At 41.4% G+C, this 21672-nt stretch overlaps 1 protein-coding gene across 6 annotated transcripts in view; it reads right to left on the reverse strand.

Annotated features, from left to right (window-relative positions):
* Positions 1-21672, reverse strand: part of dtnba (dystrobrevin, beta a) — a 540419-nt gene that overhangs the window by 389443 nt on the left and 129304 nt on the right. For all 6 annotated transcript variants that reach the window (XM_060822037.1, XM_060822040.1, XM_060822034.1 and 3 more), the window contains exon 3: positions 14612-14692. In XM_060822037.1, coding sequence (XP_060678020.1) covers positions 14612-14692 — 81 coding nt within the window. The remainder of the gene's footprint in view (positions 1-14611; positions 14693-21672) is intronic.

The following is a 21672-nucleotide window of genomic DNA, read 5'->3' on the forward strand; positions in this document are numbered from 1 at the left end:
CTTCAGGTCTTTGCTTTCGCTCCTATTGATTTCCATTTTTTGGCTTCCCTTCGGTCATGGGCCAACAATCCTCCATGTTGAACATTACTGGGAAGTGGTACTAACATAGCAAGGCTGGGTCTGTTCTGCAATGGGAAGGGGCACAGCCAGTAAGGATCCTGGAGGAACCCAGATATGAGCTGAACAGTATGATTCTATGAGAGTGACTATTTGAGACTGTTGCTCAATTAATCTGTGGGACAGCTCTCCTAATGTTGACAAAATTTTGAGGATAGTACTGAACAAGTGTTTGAAAAGGCACATTGGCTGACTATGTCATTTTGTGTCTAAATCTGATACATGTTAATACCAGATAACCCCTCTGGTTTATTCTTGTCGAACCTTTATACCTGAGAACATTAGAGAGTGCAGGATCTGCTGTCTAGAAATGGCCAGGCAGGATAAACACAGTAGTTCGTCTTTTCTCTTTGAATAGGAGGTTCCTTTGTCAAAAAGATATCAATTACCCTCTTAGGTATTCTTGCCAATCAGGTAACTCCACAGTCACAATTACAGACATTATAATTTTTTTATTATAGATTGTTTAATTAAACGTAAACTGACAAACCATCAGGATAGGATGCGAATTTATAGCTAAATTCAAGTTTCAGGAACACAACCACAACAATAATAAATTTTCAGGAAGATAGGAATATCCTGCAAGTTCTTAGTGAAGGATGAATTCAGACAAGCAGCGTTTTCTGAAGTAATTAACTTCCTCTGAAGGTCTTAATTTTCATTTGGCAGTTGCGCATTTGGCGTCGATAGTTCAACTGCTTGTGTGTTGCAGCATTGTAAAAGTATCATATTTGATTCTCTTGAAACCTACACTAATCAGCAGGACCACAGGTTCTACCCAGGATCACATTTCCACCAAAGTGAACAGTCACCCTGCCCACAGGAAACAAGCCCTGCAGACGTACCGGTGTTGTGTCATTACATTGTACAATAATACAAAGATGTCACTTGTTTAGATTTTGCAATTAAACACTGATTGCACCATTTTCCCAGCTAAGTTATTTATGACTTGTTCAGAAGTGGCCTTGTAACCGATTATGATTATCACTGTAACAACTATAACCACGATGAGTCAATAAATGCCATCTGGCCAGAGATATATTCATCTCAAGACCAATTCTGTTTTACAATTGGAGACTTCTCTATTTGACCAGACTTTTTTAAATTATCTGCAGTTAGAAATAAAGTATCACTCAGGAGAATAAGAAACTGTTTCCAAATAAGTTGTCCTGTTAATGAAGAAATGAGAACTTGTGAAATTTATGTGAAAAGAGATTGTGATACAAAGACAGACGTGTAATACTGATCACACGGCCAGGGCTTAGACAAGACTCGTGTTATGAAAGAAAATGCCATCAATGCGTTTGTCATCTTCTATCATACCCCAAATCAGAGCACAGACAGGCACTCAGACTGAGGAAACACATACATCAAGAAAACATTTCAAGCTGGTCTTTCATGTTTAATTCTTGAAAGTAGAGGATTTAGTTTGAAGAATGGAGGTGTCCTTGATACAAAAAAGGTCTGCACTGTTAGAAAGAAGCTAGTTAAAGATCTACTAAGTGACTGAGTTTTTAATTGGCTCCTGAACAATAAATAAATGGCTTGCGCAAAATTTCACAGGAATGTGCATCATAACTGAAATAACTCCACAGAGGCCGGTATCCTGTCACCAACTCATCCTTTATTTAGTGGAGAGTCCTCTCACTGATCCTGCTCCCTCAGAGGTGGCTCTCAGAGTGAACAAAACCTCTGACACTTCTGTTTATTTCTGTCAGCCAGGGCTCTCTGATTGGGGCTGTTAATCTGGTCTAATCAGGGAGCTTATTGTGAGGTTCACCTGGCTGACCTCATTAAATCACAGCAGTACTTCCTTTTGTAAACAGTTGCTTACCCATCAAATCAAATGGGCAGCTTCTCTCATTCCTTGTGGGACAAGAGCTACTGGCAGGGTGTTTCTCTCATCAGAAATCATGAATGCTAATTTCTTTCCTAAACAATTACCTCAAACAATGATTTATCTGACTAAATGTTGACACTCAAATAAACACATTTGACATACCAACTTTGTTTATAACATCTTTTCTAACTTCTATTTGTCATACAGAATGTTCTACCATGTTTTATATTGTTGAAGAGAATAATGTGTTTTATATCAGAACTTACATTAATTTCCCGTATAAATTATTTCATGGCTGATATGACTCAGTGACTGAAAGTTCAGTTGGATTCGTTGCTGTTTGATGAATACTTCAATCAAGCAGGACACAGAAATGGCACTCAAAGGATTATGCCAGAAGTGGGACAAAGTACATATTAGAGTACAGTTTTTCTAAATAGTAGAACTTCTGCAGTGAGGCAGCCACTTTTTCAGTGTAGCGATGATATACATCTTTGCTACAACAGCAATATATTAGTGACACTCAACGTACTTCACAGTTTATCATCTGAACAGAAAACAAAATGGGCGGTACGGTGACGCAGTGGTTAGCACTGCTGCCTCACATTGCCAGAGACACGGGTTCAGACTGACTGTGTGGAGTTCACACATTCTCCCCGTGTCTGCGTGGGTTTCCTCCAGGTGCTCCAGTTTCCTCCCACAGTCCAAAAATGTGCAGGTTCGGTGAATTGGCCATGCTAAATTGCCCATAGTGTTAGGTGAAGGGGTAAATGTAGAGGAATGGGTCTGGGTGGGTTGCGCTTCGGTGGGTCAGTGTGGACTTGTTGGGCCGAAGGGCCTGTTTCCACGCTGTAAGTAATCTAAGCTAATCAGCTTGTTCCATATACTTCTATTCATTTTAGCATTTATCTATTCTTTTCTATCGTGATATGTAATTTAATCTGTTCAACTCCTGCACGAGGTTAATTACCACCTAAAATTAGGGAATCATGCAAAAGTTGGAGAGTTATGATGGAAAAGGGAGCAAAAACCAACGAGAAAGAGGACACAGAGAGGATCAACTTCTCTTCCCCAGCCATTCAGTTTGTTCCCTTATCTACTCTCCCCTTTATTTTCTCCTCACATTTTCCCGCATCCTCTTTGCCCACCGCCTGTTTCTCTCTCATCACTGACCCGCTTTCTGAGCATCTCTCCTCCCAGTCACCATGGTCACCCCTTTCTTAATTTTATTCTCTCACTTCCTCACTCCCCACCCTAACCCCTCCTCGGACAACTTTGGCTCGGTGGTAGCATCATTGCCTCAAGTAAAGAGATCGCATTTTCAGTCCCACATCAGGACTCAGGCGTGGAACCTCGGCTGATGCTAAGACAGTTTTACACTGCACAAGGTGTCATTATTTGGGTGGTAGATTCAACTGAAACCCCATCTACCATCAAATGGATGGATAAAATGTAAAAAATGTGAATCTTGGGATTTTAAAAATATCTTTTATACTTTCTCTACAATTTATATATTGTATAAACTCCAAGTAGATGAAGAGTTATTTTGAGATGTGTGCTTGATTGAGTATTGACTGTGCAAATTGAAATAAATCCAAGGCTTGCTAAAATGGGAAATGATGGTCTGATTGGCACAAACAGGGAAAGGGAAGGGGGTGCCGATGTCCAAACCACTTTTCTTGTTGTAATCAAAGGACATGATTTGAAATCAACGTTACAACTAAGTGAGAGTAAGGTTCATTATATTTGGCAAATCTTATCAGAAAAATATTACAGATGTGCAGCTGAGGGCAAGGCATTCCAGTTGAGATTACCATCATGATCCCTGACCATGAGCAGAAAAGTAACAAGATCAAAGAACAACGACAATGTTGAAACACAGCAAGCCCTCTGGCTGCAGACGATAATACAAAGTGAGATGAAATACAGTTGCCAGATACGCAGAAAACATAGGCTGGGAAAAGAAGAAGACAAGTTATATACATCAAATATACATAGAATCCCCACAGTGTGGAAAACAGGCCCTTCGGCCCAACAAATCCACACCAACCTTCTGAAGAGCAACCCACCCCGACCCTATTGCTCTGCATTTACCCCTGACTAATGCACCTAACCTGCACATTCCTCAACACCAGGGGAAGGTTAGCATGCCCAATTCACCTAACCTGCATAATTTTGGATTGTGGGGGATAACTGGAGCACCCTGAGGAAACCCTGCAGACAGTCGCCCGAGGCTGGAATCGAACCCAGGTCCCTGGCGCTGTGAGGCAGCAGTGCTAACCACTGAGGGACCGCGCCGCCCCAGAAACATTTATAGCCAGCAGGGTCAGTGGACGGTCAGAACCATCTAAACAACGATATTAACAACTTTCTTTTGTTAACAGTAACACTTCATAAAGTGTCTCAATATCAGTCGGTCAAGCATATCCTTCTCCAAGGTTTATGGCCTGGTCTCTGAGCTTCTTAATGCTTGATGTCTATACCTCCTACAAACACAATTTCTCTCTTCTCACTCAATTGTAGAGGATTAAAGAAAGACACAAATGATTACAAAATGGATGCTGCATTCAAAAGTTTAACCGGAACATAGGTCCCAGTTATTCCAGTATCCAATTTTGTAAATTACAACTAATTCCGAAGGTCATGCTGATACACTCCAAAGTCTGGCAGCCAGTTTACTAACATAGAAACATAGAAGGTGGGAGCAGGAGGAGGCCATTCGAGTCCTCGAGCCCTGCTCTGTCATTCATCACGATCAGGGCTAATCGTCCAATTCAACAATCTCATGCTGCTTTCTCCCCAAGTGCTAGACCTAGCTGCCTCTTCAATACATTCAATGTTTGGTATCAACTTCTTCTTGTGGTAATGAATTCTACATAAAGATATCATTCAGTAAAGTACAACTGCCTGAAGTTGTATACGCATTCTTAGCAACAGATTTACGCCTTCCTTCAGGAAACGTGAACAACAAATTGCCACTTGTAGCATTTGTTTGACACATTATGAAGCTTAAAATGAGCTCAGGACATGTTCCTGCTTTTACAATCTAAATCAGGACAAATTAATGAAACCACACAGAGGCACGTATGCCCACACATACTCGGATTCAAGACATAAAGGACAAGTCACAGAGTTTCTTACGTCTCCCCATCTAAGCATCAGAAGTTGAATCACTTGCACAAGGTTACATTTGAAGTAACCTATTCAATAGCCAGCCAATAAGATGGACCAGGTCATACATATTACTCCATCTACTTCTCAACCAGAGAAGTGGGCGGCACGGTGGCACAGTGGTTAGCACTGCTGCCTCACAGCGCCTGAGACCCGGGTTCAATTCCCGACTCAGGCGACTGACTGTGTGGAGTTTGCACGTTCTCCCCGTGTCAGCGTGGGTTTCCTCCGGGTGCTCCGGTTTCCTCCCACAGTCCAAAGATGTGCGGGTCAGGTGAATTGGCCATGCTAAATTGCCCATAGTGTTAGGTAAGGGGTAAATGTAGGGGTATGGGTGGGTTTCGCTTCGGCGGGTTGGTGTGGACTTGTTGGGCCGAAGGGCCTGTTTCCACACTGTAAATCTAATAAAAAAAAGAATACAATGTGATCAGTCAGGTGAGAAAGATTTAAAATCTTCAGTGTACACTGAAGTGCAAACAATAATAAGGTTCCTGCAACAAAGTCCAAGTGCATTTGAAATATCCAAAGTACAATAAACCACACACACGCAGCTCAATTGGTCCACATTTGCAATAGCTACACCAAAACACATTTACTGAAGAACCTCGTTTAACAAGTGAACTCATTTGCACTAATTTAAATATGATTTAAATTTCAGTCTTCAGGATTACAGCATTTCTCACTCCTTGACAAAATTGATTCTTAAAATGTGATACAACTACACTGTCACAGAATAATTTCTGCATATCTGACAGCTGTACTTCATCTCACTTTGTACAAGCAGAGAATAAAACGTAACATGAATCCCTCAGTCTTCACAACCAGCAAAAAGAAATCCGAACTCTCAGCTGAAAAGACTAATTATTTTACAACTTAATTTAATTTATTCCATCCCTCCAGATAATTATTTTACAATCCTTCATTTGTTGAAAATATATGTTTTTTTATTACCTTCTCAAAATTTTTCTTCCTGGAAAATCTTACTCAAGGTGAACTGTTGGTTCCTTTGGTAGGAAATATGCTTTCAAATAACTATCACTGCTATGAAGAGTGTGTAACATACGATTATATTTTCACACAAAGGGTGGTGAGTGCCTGGAGCGCACTGCCAGAGGTGGGGGTGGAGGCAGACACACTAGCAGCATTCAAGAAGCACCTGAACAGATACATTTGCAAGAAGGAAATAGGGGGATATAGATCGTGTCAGTGAAAACATTTTTATTACAGAATGGCAAAATGTGTCAGCACAGGCTTGGAGGACTGAAGGGCCTGTATCTGTGTCTAATTGTTCTTTGTATATTATGTGGTGTAATTTACTGAGGCATTTTCACAGAAATTTCCCCCAAAATTACTCCCATTCATGCACTGACGGTTATCACTAAAACCCATTGCCACACACTGGAATAGATTTGAAAAATTCATCATGAATTTCTATCCTTGGAGAGAATAAAAATTTAAATCATTGAACCATCGTGTGTGATGTAATGCACACAGATAGTGCTGCGGAAGTTTTTGAACTTTTAACATGACTCAGTGAAACCAGAAAAATATCTTTAAAGAAATGGATTCCAGTGAGAATAAACAAGGGAGGCTAATGTCACTGGACTCGCAATCCAGAACTTGAGATTATTGTTCTGGAGATGGTGCAGATGGTGACAGATTGAATTCAATAAAAATCTGGAATACAAAAGTGAGCCACATGTCGACTATATAAACACATCATTGGTGAAAATAAAATCTGGTTCATTAATGTTGTTTAGTGAAGGAAATCTGTCATCTTTACCTGGTCTGACCTCCATGTGACTCCAGATCAACAGTAACAGAGATGAGGAATAAGTACTGGTTTTGACAGTAACACCCACATCCCGTGAATAAACAGAAAGGAAACGGTTACCAGACATGAAGGACAGAGAGGTGGTCAGAGGAAAGGAAAATGGCATCGACACTGATAGGAGGAGAAAGTGTATTCCAGAGCAGGAGGGTAAAGGACAAACAAATCAACTGGAAAATTTATAACTAACATCGCTATCACTGATTGCCTTATGAAAGGAGGCATCAGTTCAAACAGATGTATTTGCACATGCACAGATAAAATACAATCAAACAAGGGGATCAAAGTGGGCAGTAAAATATTCGGTTATGGGAGCAGGCAGTTAAAGGCTTGTTACTAAAGGGAAGGATAGAAGGTAAATTCGATCCGCTCCAGGCACCAAGATCCCACCAACATTTCATGAATTATTTCACTTGAAGAAGAAGGGCACGCAATACTCAAATGATGATGGTGGGTACAGAGGGTCTATTCCACATACAGTAGGACAGGGGCATTGACTGAGCTGTGCACCAGAAAGTTAAAATCACGGGGTGGCGGAGCCAGCATGCAGGGTGTACATTCCGAGGCTGTAGAACTATATCGCAGGGATAATGAAGGCTACCAAGAGAGAGATTGTGAGAACGGACACATGAATGAGCAACAATTTAAAGATCAAGACTGCAAACCCTGATACATGGTAGAAGGAGGAAGAGGAAACCCATCTCACAGTGACAGGGAACACACCACACCAGGTCACAGTGATGGTGGGCAGGCTATCACACAACACACAGCGACTAATCAGGGCCCGAGGAACAGGTTTGAATACTGCAGTACTCACCACATCATATCTCCAAAGTACTGTAGTACTCACCAGATCATATCTCCAGAATACTGCAGTACTCACCAGATCAAATCTCCAAAATGCTGCAGTACTTACCAGATCATATTTCCAGAACACTGCAGTACTTACCAGATCATATCTCCAGAATACTGCAGTACTCGCCAGATCATATCTCCAGGATACTGCAGTACTCACCAGATCATATTTCCAGAACACTGCAGTACTCGCCAGATCATATCTCCAGAATACTGCAGTACTCGCCAGATCATATCTCCAGAACACTGCAGTACTCGCCAGATCATATCTCCAGGATACTGCAGTACTCACCAGATCATATTTCCAGAACACTGCAGTACTCGCCAGATCATATCTCCAGAATACTGCAGTACTCGCCAGATCATATCTCCAGAACACTGCAGTACTCACCAGATCATATTTCCAGAACACTGCAGTACTCACCAGATCATATCTCCATAATACTGCAGTACTCGCCAGATCATATCTCCAGGATACTGCAGTACTCGCCAGATCATATCTCCAGAACACTGCAGTACTCACCAGATCATATTTCTAGAATAGTGCAGTACTCACCAGATCATATTTCCGAAATACTGCAGTACTCACCAGGTCATATTTCCAGAATAGTGCAGTACTCACCAGATCATATCTCCAGAATACTGCAGTAACCGGCAGATCATATCTCCAGAATACTGCAGTACGCACCAGATCATATTTCTAGAATAGTGCAGTACTCACCAGATCATATCTCTAGAATACTGCAGTAAGCGGCAGATCATATCTCCAGGACACTGCAGTACTCACCAGATCGTATTTCTAGAATAGTGCAGTACTCACCAGATCATATTTCCGAAATACTGCAGTACTCACCAGGTCATATTTCCAGAATACTGCAGTACTCGCCAGATCATATCTCCAGAACACTGCAGTACTCACCAGATCATATTTCTAGAATAGTGCAGTACTCACCAGATCATATTTCCGAAATACTGCAGTACTCACCAGGTCATATTTCCAGAATAGTGCAGTACTCACCAGATCATATCTCCAGAATACTGCAGTAACCGGCAGATCATATCTCCAGAATACTGCAGTACGCACCAGATCATATCTCCATAATACTGCAGTACTCACCAGATCATATTTCCAGAACACTGCAGTACTCACCAGATCATATCTTCAGAATACTGCAGTAACCGGCAGATCATATCTCCAGAACACTGCAATACACACCAGACCATACCTCCAAAATACTGCAGTACTCGCCAGATCATATCTCCAGAATACTGCAGTAACTGGCAGATCATGTCTCCAGAACGCTGCAGTACTCACCAGATCATACACCCAGAACGCTGCAGTACTCATCAGATCATATCTCCAGAACGCTGCAGTACTCGCCAGATCATATCTCCTGAATACTGCAGTACTCACCAGATCATATTGACAGAATATTGCAGTACTCACCAGATCATATCTCCTGAATACTGCAGTACTCAACAGATCATATTTCCAGAACACTGCAGTACACTCCAGGTCATATCTCCTGAATACTGCAATACTCAACAGATCATATCTCCAAAATACTACAGTACTCACCAGATCATATCTCCAAATACTGCAGCACACACCAGATCTTATCTCCAGAATACTGCAGTACTCACCAGATCAAATCTCCAGAACACTGCAGTACTCACTAGATCATATCTCCAGAATACTGCAGTACTCACCAGATCATATCTCCAGAATACTGCAGTACTCACCAGATCTTATCTCCAGAATACTGCAGTACTCACCAGATCAAATCTCCAGAATACTGCAGTACTCACCAGATCAAATCTCCAGAATACTGCAGTACTCACCAGATCAAATCTCCAGAACACTGCAGTACTCACTAGATCATATCTCCAGAATACTGCAGTACTCACCAGATCATATCTCCAGAATACTGCAGTACTCACCAGATAATATCTCCAGAATACTGCAGAACACACCAGATCATATCTCAGGAACACTGCAGTACTCACCAGATCAGATTTCCAGAACACTGCAGTACTCATCAGATCATATTTCCAGAACACTGCAGTACTCACCAGATCATATCTCCAGAATACTGCAGTACTCACCAGATCATATCTCCAGAACACTGCAGTACTCACCAGATCATATCTCCAGAACACTGCAGTACTCGCCAGATCATATTTCCAGGATACTGCAGTACTCACCAGATCATATTTCCAGAACACTGCAGTACTCACCAGATCATATCTCCAGAATACTGCAGTACTCGCCAGATCATATCTCCAGGATACTGCAGTACTCACCAGATCATATTTCCAGAATAGTGCAGTACTCACCAGATCATATCTCCAGGATACTGCAGTACTCACCAGATCATATCTCCAAAGCACTGTAGTACTCACCAGATCATATCTCCAAAATACTGCAGTACTCACCAGATCATATCTCCAGAATACTGCAGTACTCACCAGATCAAATCTCCAAAATGCTGCAGTACTTACAGATCATATTTCCAGAACGCTGCAGTACTCACCAGATCATATCTCCAAAATACTGCAGTACTTACCAGATCATTTCTCCAAAATACTGCAGTACTCACCAGATCATATCTCCAGAATACTGCAGTAACAGGCAGATCATATCTCCAGAATACTGCAGTACTCACCAGATCATATCTCCAGAACAATGCAGTACTCACCAGATCATATCTCCAGGATACTGCAGTACTCACCAGATCATATCTCTAGAACACTGCAGTACTCACCAGATTATACCTCCAGAACAGTGCCGACTTGCTGTGCCTGCACAAGCCAGCTCAACAAAACAGTGAGAACTCAACTGGAGAAAGGAACCAGAGATATGCATCCTCTGATGAGGAAACTGGAGATTCTGACAGAGGTGGTGAGTGAGCAAACACTAATGATGGGGATGTTGGCAAAGCCAGGGCGATACTGGGGGCAGGGGAATACATTGAGCCACAAAAACCTGATAGCGACTAGTATCGAGGGAGAAAGTCTTTGCATTGACCCATGTGGACAATCACAACACTGAGTTAATTATATCACAGAGGAATCCATGCCTTGAAGGTCAGAGGGAGGGAGTGAGAGAGTGACTGTATGTCTGTGTCTGTCTGTACATGTGTGTATGTGTGCTTCTGCATATGTATGTGGCTCTGCCTGTCTCTGTGTGTCTGCACTGGTATGTGCCCATAAAGGAAATCTCAAAGAAAATGTCAGTGGATCGCAATGTCTCTGGGATCTCTGGCCATGGAGACTGCTCTTGAATCAGTGCAGACGCTCTGCCCCTCTCCCAGCGGACCCAAACCGTCCGGGGGGGATGGCAGAGGGGAGACCTTCACCTCACATGTTTTTCACCAAAGGCTTGCGTGGCATTAACCCAAATAAAGTGAGCTACCACCACCTGAGGCAAACCAGCCACAACCAGTTAAACTTCTTTGAACCCAGCTGCGGCAACAAAACATGTCAGACGAGAAAGACAGACAAATGAAAGGAGAAGGTCACTTTGAGTGCAAGAATATCAACATTTTGTGCAACTGACACTTGATACAAGTATCATATGTCAGTCTGATGGTCTTTGTTAATTTATTAAAGTAGATAATCTCTGGTAGGTCTGCCAGACCTTCTCTTGCTTGCCAATACAACCTTGTCAGCTCATGAATGGGTGAATCCGGAAGCTCTTTGTTTATAGTGGGCTTGTCCTGCAGGGGCCTGTCCTCCAGGCACCCTCTCAGTGTCAGAGACCACAGCAATACTTCCTGCTCTAGCCACTAGCCCTGTGATGGTAGTGTGCTCAGCAGACTGTGGCCCAGGCCTATTCTGTCACCGAAATGATAATCTCTGAGCTGGGGGAGGATGGGGAAGAAGTTCTTAACAGCACATTCTCTGAGACTCACAAAACCGTTCCCCTTCTGAGGAGTGTGGTTTGAGAGGGGAGGGATGGGGACTGCTCAAGATGAACCAACTCCAACTAACATATCTCATCCATTCAGATCTTTTAAATTGGTCGCAATTTAAATTTTACTTTAAAACATTTCCTGATTTGTCTTTGTCCAACTCTTATTCCAACCTGTCTTTGACCTTGCTCTTTCTGCACTTGGTTTGGTAACACAGTCCCTGAATCTAATGCACATTTCTTTTTAATCATTGTACTGTTTGCAAGGATCTGTTTTGGGTGCACTGCTGTTTGTTATTTTTATAAACAACCTTGATTAGGGCGTGGAAGGATGCATTAGTAAATTTGCAGATGACACTAAGTTCAGTAGAGTTATGGACAATGCCGAAGAATGTTGCAGGTTACAGAGATAAGCTGCAGAACTGGGCTGAGAGGTGAAAAATGGACTTTAATGTGGAAAAGTGTGAGGTAATTGACTTTGGGAGGATTAACAGTAATGCAGAGTACGGGCTAATGGTAAGATTCTTGGCAGTGTAGCTGAGCAGAGAGATTTCAGTGTCCATGTTAACAGACCCATGAAAGTTGCCACCCAGGTTGATAGGGTTGTTAAGAGGACAGATGGTGTGTTAGCTTTTATTGGTAGAGGGATTGGGTTTCAGAACTGCTGTGCTTTTCCAGCACGACTCTAATCCAGGATTGGGTTTCAGAGCCATGAGGTCATGCTGCACCTTAGACTTAGACTTACAGTGTGGAAACAGGCCCTTCGGCCCAACAAGTCCACACCGACCCGCCGAAGCGAAACCCACCCATACCCCTACATTTACCCCTTACCTAACACTACGGGCAATTTAGCATGGCCAATTCACCTGACCCGCACATCTTTGGACTGTGGGAGGAAACCGGAGCACCCGGAGGAAACCCACGCAGACACGGGGAGAACGTGCAAACTCCACACAGTCAGTCACCTGAGTCGGGAATTGAACCCGGGTCTCAGGTGCTGTGAGGCAGCAGTGCTAACCACTGTACCACCGTGCCGCCCAAACTCTGGTGCAGCCGCATTTGGAGTACTGCATATAGTCTGGTCGCCACATTATAGGAAGGATGTGGAAGCACTGGAAATGGTGCAGAGGACATTTACCAGGATGTCACCTGGTATGGAGGGAAAGTCTTATGAGGAAAGGGACTTGAGGCTGTTTTCCTTAGAGAGAAGAAGGTTGAAAGGTGACTTAATAGAAACATTCAAGATAATCAGAGGGTTAGATAGGGTGGACAGTGAGAGACGCTTTCCTTGGAAGGTGATGGCTAGCGCGAGGGGACATAGCTTTAAATTCAGGGGTGATAGATATAGGACAGATGTCAGAGGTAGTTTCTTTACTCAGAGAGTAGTCGGGATGTGGAACGCACTGTCTGCAACAATAGTAGACTCGCCACCTTTAAGGGCATTTAAATGGTCATTGGATAAACATATGGACAGTGATGGGATAGTGTAGGTTAGATGGGGTTTAGACTGGCTTCACAGGTTGGCACAACATCAAGGGCTGATGGGCCTATAACGTCCTATGTTCTGTTTTCCTTCACTCAGTTTGTGTAGGGGAGATAACACAATGGCTTCCCTCTTGTGACCCAGGTGAAACATTGTGTTGAGAATAACAGTCTCTGCTTATTGTGGAGTACTTCAGACAGTAATGGTCAGGGTCCACACATGCACAATTGAATATATAATTTGGTAAACTGTTTATTCAGTCACCCTGCTTCTCAACAGGTTTTACTATAAGAGTAGTTGCTGAAAAGATTAATTATTAAAACCAAATTAAGGCCAATTATTGCACTCAATGAGAACGCACAGCAGAAACAGTACATGCTTGTCAAAGTGAATTTTAAACATTGCAGTAAGGCAAAATAAAAACCAAAACTAGATTTTGCTGGAAAAACTCAGCAGGTCTGGCAGCATGTGTGGAGAGAAAGCAGAGTTTACGTTTTGGGTCCAGTGACCATTCTTTGGAATTCCTATCAAATAACTGTTTTGATCCTGAAGTCTTATTTTTACCCTTGTGGACTCTCATTCAGAGTTTAGTTAAACAGAAATCTATTAACAGGCAACTTAAAGAGAGCATATAGGAATTTCCTTTGGCTTCCCGGTTTCCAGAGACCACACGGGGCAGGTAAACTATCTGGGCACAGCCTGGCAGCAGCAGCAGCCTCAGGGAGAACAGCCAGCCAGACTGGCGGTGAGACCAGGACGCAGCAAAAGGTCACATCGCTCAGGGGTGCCCACACCCCAATACCATTGGCCCTCCAAGTTTGAGATGCAGCCACAGGCTTTAAATCAGACAAGGCCGCTCTCTGCTTATTCAGTTATTAATTGGTGGTGCTGAGGAGATAACATTGGGTGAACGTTTCCCCACAAATTGTGGTTACTGCCCACATTTCGGTCCGCTCTCCAAAGCCTGCTCAGAAAATGGAGAAAGCGTTGGTAGCTAATAAGGTGCAGTGAACAGCAAACTCAGACCCTTCACCACTGACTGCAAACATCAGGCCTTAATGAACATATAAGCGTGTGTGCATGTGTGAGACAGAGAGAGAAAGAAAGATGGACAGAGAGAGAGAAAGAAAGAGAGAGAGAGAGAAAGAGAGAGAGAGAAAGAAAAAGAGAGAGAAAGAAAGGAAGAGAGAAAGAAAGAGAGAAAGAAAGAGAGAAAGAAAGAAAGAAAGAAAGAAAGAAAGAAAGAAAGAAAAAAGAAAAGAAAAAAAGAAAAGGAGTCTCTCTCTGTCTTGGCACAAACATAACAGAAATTACACACCTACATGTTCAGCAATCTATCTCAACTCAAAATCCCCTTCTTAACACCTCATTGCCACCCACAAAATTTACCATTACACTTACGATTGCATCGTTTCTGCACGAATCGCAGCTTGCATGCTGTCCGATAGGTCGAAAGCCTGATTACATCATAATTTTGGGCCCCTGGAAGGAAAACAAAATAATGGTCATCTTGGATCTGTTCATAAACTGATCCACTGGTCAATACCTACGATAATTCCAACAGCATTAATGGCTGTTATCAGTTAAATGGCAAACATCCATTTGAAAACCCATTTTGCTATTTACTGGATTTAGAAAAACAAATTACATTGAAGTGTGGGCACTGTAGTGGATTACAACATTATCTTTCCCAACACAGGCTTTCAACTTGAATCCATCCCACACACAGCTGGATAAAAATAAAAGTTTTCATTAGACACAAATTCAATACTTCGTACTTTTGTTCGTTCAGTGATGAAACAACATAATATTTCACACAGATCTGCACAACTTTGACTGAAAATATTTAACATTATAAACATTATGCATAAATGAAATTATATTGCATTGATTCTCTTTAATGTTAATCACATTTGCATTTGATTGAAAAATGGTTGACCTATTATTTCAAATAGAAGTGGAAGTTTCAGTATTTATCTGAACCATATCAATTTGTGTTGCAGAATCTATGATCTGCCTTTAGAACCTCTCACACTGAAGGAATCACCACCACAGGTTCCATTACTGTTACGATGGAGTTTTCCTTTACATGAAAGAGCCTTTTCTGACATTTCAATTGTGTCAATGTCCCCCATACTTCACTGAAAGCCAACAGGAGTTATTTTCAAAACAATGAGATGAATGTGACTAATTGCCAAGATTATATAATGCAAGACTGAGTAAAGCATTAGAAGAAAATGTCAGTTTGCTCCATTTTACAGAACAATGGCAAAAATAATTCAAGTACCAAATAAAGCTTTTCTTTGCTTCAAATGATGCAAGAAAGCTGCTCTTTCATCTGAAGTGCTTAAATCTTTACTTCAATGAAGTGACCTCTCTATACATGGGTTGAACCTTCTGAGTTTCCAGGGACCAATGCACTCAAATAGCCAAATGGTCCCACCTGAACATTGGCAAGACCACAAACTCAGATCCTGCAAGTTGCAAAATCATCTGGTAACATCATTCACTCTGCACAAAATTGCACACAATCTACTTTGTAAAAAAAGAAACTCACGAAGCTCAGTATGCAAAAATTGTTTAAAATGGAAATTAATTGTTAATTAAAAAGCATCGCACAACATACAGTACCTTTAAGCCAACAGGAACTAAACATGACTTTTTGCCAACTCATATTGGAGTATCAAGTGAAGCCTAAGATTGAAAGAACTCAAGGATGTTACAACCAAAAATACAGGATAACCAAGAGGTTTATCAGCAAGGCACATAAAAGGAATTAATGCCAGTAAAGACAAGGCATTAGAGAAAGTTAAGCAACTAAACGCTGACAAATTCCCTGGATCTGCTGACTTATAACTTAGTTCTTAAAGATGAAATTGCACAGATGATGGGTGCATTAGTTATGACTTATCAAAAACTTGTTTTAGGTTGTGGAATGGTTCAATCAGAACACACATGAGCAAACATAACTCTACTATTCATGAAATGGAGGGGAGGGAGAACCTGAGACCTATTCATCTGTCACCAATTATCGGGAATCAATGATTAATGAAGTTTCAATAATGTACATCAAAAATCCTGGTATGATCAGACAAAGTTAACATGGTTTAGTAAGATGGAAAATAGCATTGACAATATTTTGAGGATGGAGCTAGTCAGGTAGATAAAAGACAGCAAGTAAATGCACTATACTCGGCTTTCCAAAAGACACTCAGTAAGGTGCCACACAGTGGCTGGACTGTGGGTGGTTAATAGACTGGAAGACAAGTGCAGGAATGAGTGGGCATTTTCATCTTGGCAAGCTGGAGCTAGTGAAATGGTACAAGGAGCAGAGATGACTATCTATTCTAATATTTTGGCCAAATTTCATGGCCTAGGCTTTTAGATGGGTAATTCCTTTAAGGGACTGGCATGCATACTTGATTTGGGCAAAAAAAAATGAACATGAAATAATTCATTCTATTCCTATAACTTTTTTTTCTAATATGGTAAAGTGCGCACATTCCATCTGTACCATTCAACAGAATATAAACATCAACACAAATAAACAGTAATACATCACACAGAGATCCTTCCAAACCACTGTGATCACTATCTGAATCACTGAATAATTTGCCTCTAAAGTCTATTTTTTTAAGCTGTAACATCATCACGGGAATCTTCCTCACTTCCAGTCTCATCAGTTGCACTCTTAACTATGGCATCACAATTTCACAAGTAACCATCCTTATAAACATTAGATTTCCCACATTTAATAAATGATATTTTGACAATTTTCTGATCAAGTTCATTTCATGTGTTTATCTCCTATTAGAATAAAACTGAAAGTGAGGATGCTTACATATTTCCACCACTTAAGCACATTTTCTCATGTTTCAACATCCAATTATTCTGAAACTTTTGGATACTGTCCTGTTTGGCTTCACTTATGTACACATCCAAGGCCTGAAGAACAGCTGTAAGGCCACCATGATTAACTTTTGGTTGACCTGGCTTCCACAGGCTACATCATAACACCATAAGACATAGGGGTGGAAGTAAGGCCATTTGGCCCATCAAGTCCACTCCGCCATTTAATCATGGCTGATGGTCATTTCAACACCATTTACCCTCACTCTCCCTATATCCCTTAATTCCTTGCGAGATTAAGAATTTATCAATCTCTGCTTTGAAGACATTTAACGTCCCGGCCTCCACTGCACTCTGTGGCAATGAATTCCACAGTTTAGAATGCTTTTACATTCCAAACTCTGGTTTCCAGCATCTGCAGTCCTCACTTTTACCTAATGAATTCTACAGGCCTACCACTCTCTGGCTGAAGAAATCTCACTTCATTTCCGTTCTAAATTGACCCCCTCTAATTCTAAAGCTGTGCCCATGTGTCCTAGTCTCCCTGCCTGATGGAAAAAAATTCCCAGCATCCATCCTTTCTAAGTCATGCATTATCTTGTAAGTTTTTATTAGATCTCCCCTCAACCTTCTAAACTCCGATGAATACAATCCCAGGATCGTCAGCTATTCATCGTATGTAAGGCCTACCATTCCAGGGATCATCCGTGTGAATCTCCACTGGACACGCTCCAGTGCCAGTATGTCCTTCCTGAGGTGTGGGGCCCAAAACTGGACACAGTACTCCAAATGGGGCCTAGCCAGAGCTTTATAAATTCTCAGTCGCACATCTCTGCTTTTACATTCCAACACTCTTGAGATAAATGACAACATTATATTTGCTTTCTTTACCACGGACTCAACCTGCAAATCAACCTTTAGAGAATCCTGTACTAGCACTCCCAGATCCCTTTGTTCTTTGGCTTTGTGAATTTTCTCACCGTTTAGAAAATAGTCCATGCCTGTGTTTTTTTTGCCAAAGTGCAAGACCTCACATTTGCTCACATTGAATTTCATCAGCCATTTCTTGGACACTCTCCCAAACTGTCTAAATCTTTCTGTATTCTCCTCACCTCCTCAGAACTACCTGCCTGTCCACCTAACTTTGTATCATCTAAGAACTTCACCAGAATGCCCCCAGTCCCTTCATCCAGATCATTAATATATAAAGCTGCGGCCCCAACACTGAACCCTGTCGGACACCACTTGTCACCAGCTGCCATTCCGAAAAAGAATCTTTCATCCCAACTCTCTGCCTTCTGTCAGACAGCCAATCCTCAATCCATACCAGTAGCTCACCTCAAACACCATGGGCCCTCACCTTACTCAGCAGCCTCCCATGAGGCAACTTATCAAAGGCCTTTTGGAAGTCTAGGTAAACAACATCCACTGGGTTTCCCTGGTCTAACCTACTTGTTACCTCTTCAAAAGATTCAAACAGATTTGTCAGGCATGACCTCCTCTTACTAAATCCATGCTGACTTGTTCTAATCTGACCCTGCATTTCCAAGAATTTAGAAATCTCACTGTTCACAATGGATTCTAGAATTTTACCTACAACCGAGGTTAGACTAATCGGCCTATGATTTTCCATCTTTTGTCTTGATCCTTTCTTGAACAAGCGGGTTACAACAGCAATTTTCCAATCATCTGCGACTTTCCCTGACTCTAGCGATTTTGAAAGATCACAACCAATGCCTCCGCTATTTCCTCAGCCACCTCCCTCAGAACTCTAGGATGCAGCACCTCACGGCCAGAAGATTTATCAATTTTTAGACCTTTTAGCTTTTCAAGCACTTTCTCTTTTGTAATGGCTACCATACTCAACTCTGCCTCTTGACTTTCCTTAATTGTTGGGATATTACTCATGGCTTCCTCTGTGAAGACTGACACAAAGTATTTACTAAGTTCTTCAGCTATTTCCTTATCTCCCAGCACTAGCCTTCCAGCATCAATTTGGAGCAGCCCAATCTCTACTTTTGTTTCTTATATATTGGCAGAAACTTTTACTATCATTTCTAATATTACTGGCTCGTTTATCTTCATTTTTGATCAATAGCAATGTGTAATGAGAACATTTCACAGATGAACTTTCTTTTTCTGTACAATCCTCTTGAGCTCTCACGACTTGGATTTGAGATAGCATGGCTTCATCAGAGGAGGTCATGCCTGACAAATCTGTTCAAAGTCTTTGAGGATGTAACGAGCAAGGTTGAGATGATCAAATGGCCTAATTCTGCTCCTACATCTTATGGTCTTACGGTCATTCATGAACCTGTGGGACAGAGATTTCATAACCCACTGAATGAACAAACCCTCCCTCAGCTCAGTCCTAAATAACTCATCTTTTATCCTGAGATTGTGCCTTGCAGTTTCACAATTCCTACTCGGGGAAAGCATCATCTGTGCATCTGTCAGGGCTTTTTAGAAATGTGTGTATCATGAGTTCACCTCCTGGTTTTCTGAACTCGAGAAGGTCAATCTTACTCAGCCTCTTCAAACTGCCCAATTCTCTCATCCCAGGCATGACACAGAGCCATACAAAAAGGTTAACATACAATTTCGGAATGGGAGCTGGCCCCATGGCCCCTTTCATTAATGCCATGGCTGATCTCATTGTGGTATTCAAACCAAATCCCCAAAACCTTTCAATATCTTTGTTAATCAAGACCCTTTCCAGCTCGGCCTTAATCATACTCAAGGATCTTGCCTCCTTCACCCTGAGGAGGAGAGTTCAATAGACTCTCAATCATCTCAGGGAAAAAAAATCCTGCTCTTTCTGTCTCAAATGAGAGATCCCTTACAGTTCTTAGCTCTCTCACAAATGAAAACATCCTTTGCGTATCCATCCTGTCAAATTCCCTCAGGAACTTGTCTGTTTAAATAAGATGACCTCTCATTCTTCTAAACTCCAGTCTGAATTCCCCAAAACTGTTGGCTGGATCTGTCCGAACTTTCCCCTTGAGATAAAACACTAACATCAGGAAACAGAGTGGACCTTCAGATGTGATTATGTCCTTCCTTAACTGAGGAAATCAAAATTGTGCACAGTCTCACAAATGCCTTCGACAACTTCAGCAAAATACTTTATATTCCAGCACCTTGCCATAGATACACACATTTCATTCATCTCCCTAAACACTTGCTGGATCCAAATACTTCTTTTGGAAATTCATGTGCCCACACATGCAGACCTTTCTGTAGCACAGAGTTCCGTGATCTCTCTCTGTTTAAATAATGTGCTGCTTTAATATTCTTTCTGTCAAAATGCACAAATTCACGTTTTCCCGCATTGTCCATTCACTTAGCCTATCGAGATCCCTTTCCAGGCCTCCTCTGTCCTCATTACAACTTACTTTCCAACTATCTTGGTATTATAATCAAAGTTAGTGATCATCCATTAGATCTTTGCATCCAAATCATTAATGTCGTTTGTAAATAGTCAAGGGCCCAGCACCGATCCTTATGGCACTTCACTCAATGTGTCTGAGCAACCCAAAAGTGACGCATTTATACTGACTCTTGTTTTCTATTGGGGAATCTAGCGGACCTTGGCTGAATACCATCCATGGTAAGTATGTCCTTCCTCAGATACAGGAACCAACCATCTGCATAGTACTCCAGTGTGGTCTCATCCAAACTTGGCATAATTGTAGCAAGTCTTTTTTAATTGTACTCTAATTGCATTAAATTATTTATTTGCATGCTAACTTCTTGCATTCCTTGTACTGTCTGAACATTGATAATTAACAGGCTGAACCCTTTTCAAGAAACTTTTCTCTTTGAATTATCCACATTTGGATTTCCTCTAACTACTCCCCACCTGTCACCTTGTTGCACAGACACCGTGTGCCTATATTTTCTTGCAAACACTTTATGTCCTCCTCAAAACTTCCAGTCCCACCTCGTTTTATAGCATCCGCAACTTAGAAACGTTATTTTTGGTCTCTATGTCTAAGTACATTTAATAAAGATGGTAAATATATGCTTGTTTAAAAATAAATCTTATATAAGAGTCAACACAATAACTTTCTGCTTTAAAACAATTTTTAACACACCTCATGTAAAACTCAGTGCCATATTTGCAGGGATCAAATTGCAAATTGTTTATTAATTATAGACAATTACTGCAGTTTATTACTTTAAAGACACTTACAGGAGCCTTAATATTTCTCCTCTGCCAATTCTAGCAGCAGTTTCTCAGACAGCTAACAAAGATAACACATACCCAATGATCTATTCATGTCTTTGAGAAATTTCAGCGAGAATACAACTCAGCTCAGGCTGAAGAAATGAATGCCATGGTCATATTATCACCTGCAAAGTCATCGCTACATCCCCAAAAAGACCAAAGAACAATGATTGAATATGTGACATTGTCTTCTATACAAACCTTGTAATAAAAGAAACCTAGCATGGACTTCAATAATCCAGCATCTTTAATTACAGCTGACCAATGTACAACATGCTAGATTAGAGCGGTGCTGGAAAAGCTCAGCACTTCAGGCAGCATCTGATGAGCAGGAAAATTGACATTTTGGGCAAAAGCCCTTCATCAGGAATAATCCTGATGA

The sequence above is a fragment of the Hemiscyllium ocellatum genome, chromosome 3 (genome assembly GCF_020745735.1).
Source record: "Hemiscyllium ocellatum isolate sHemOce1 chromosome 3, sHemOce1.pat.X.cur, whole genome shotgun sequence".
In the NCBI taxonomy this organism is placed as follows: Eukaryota; Metazoa; Chordata; class Chondrichthyes; order Orectolobiformes; family Hemiscylliidae; genus Hemiscyllium; species Hemiscyllium ocellatum.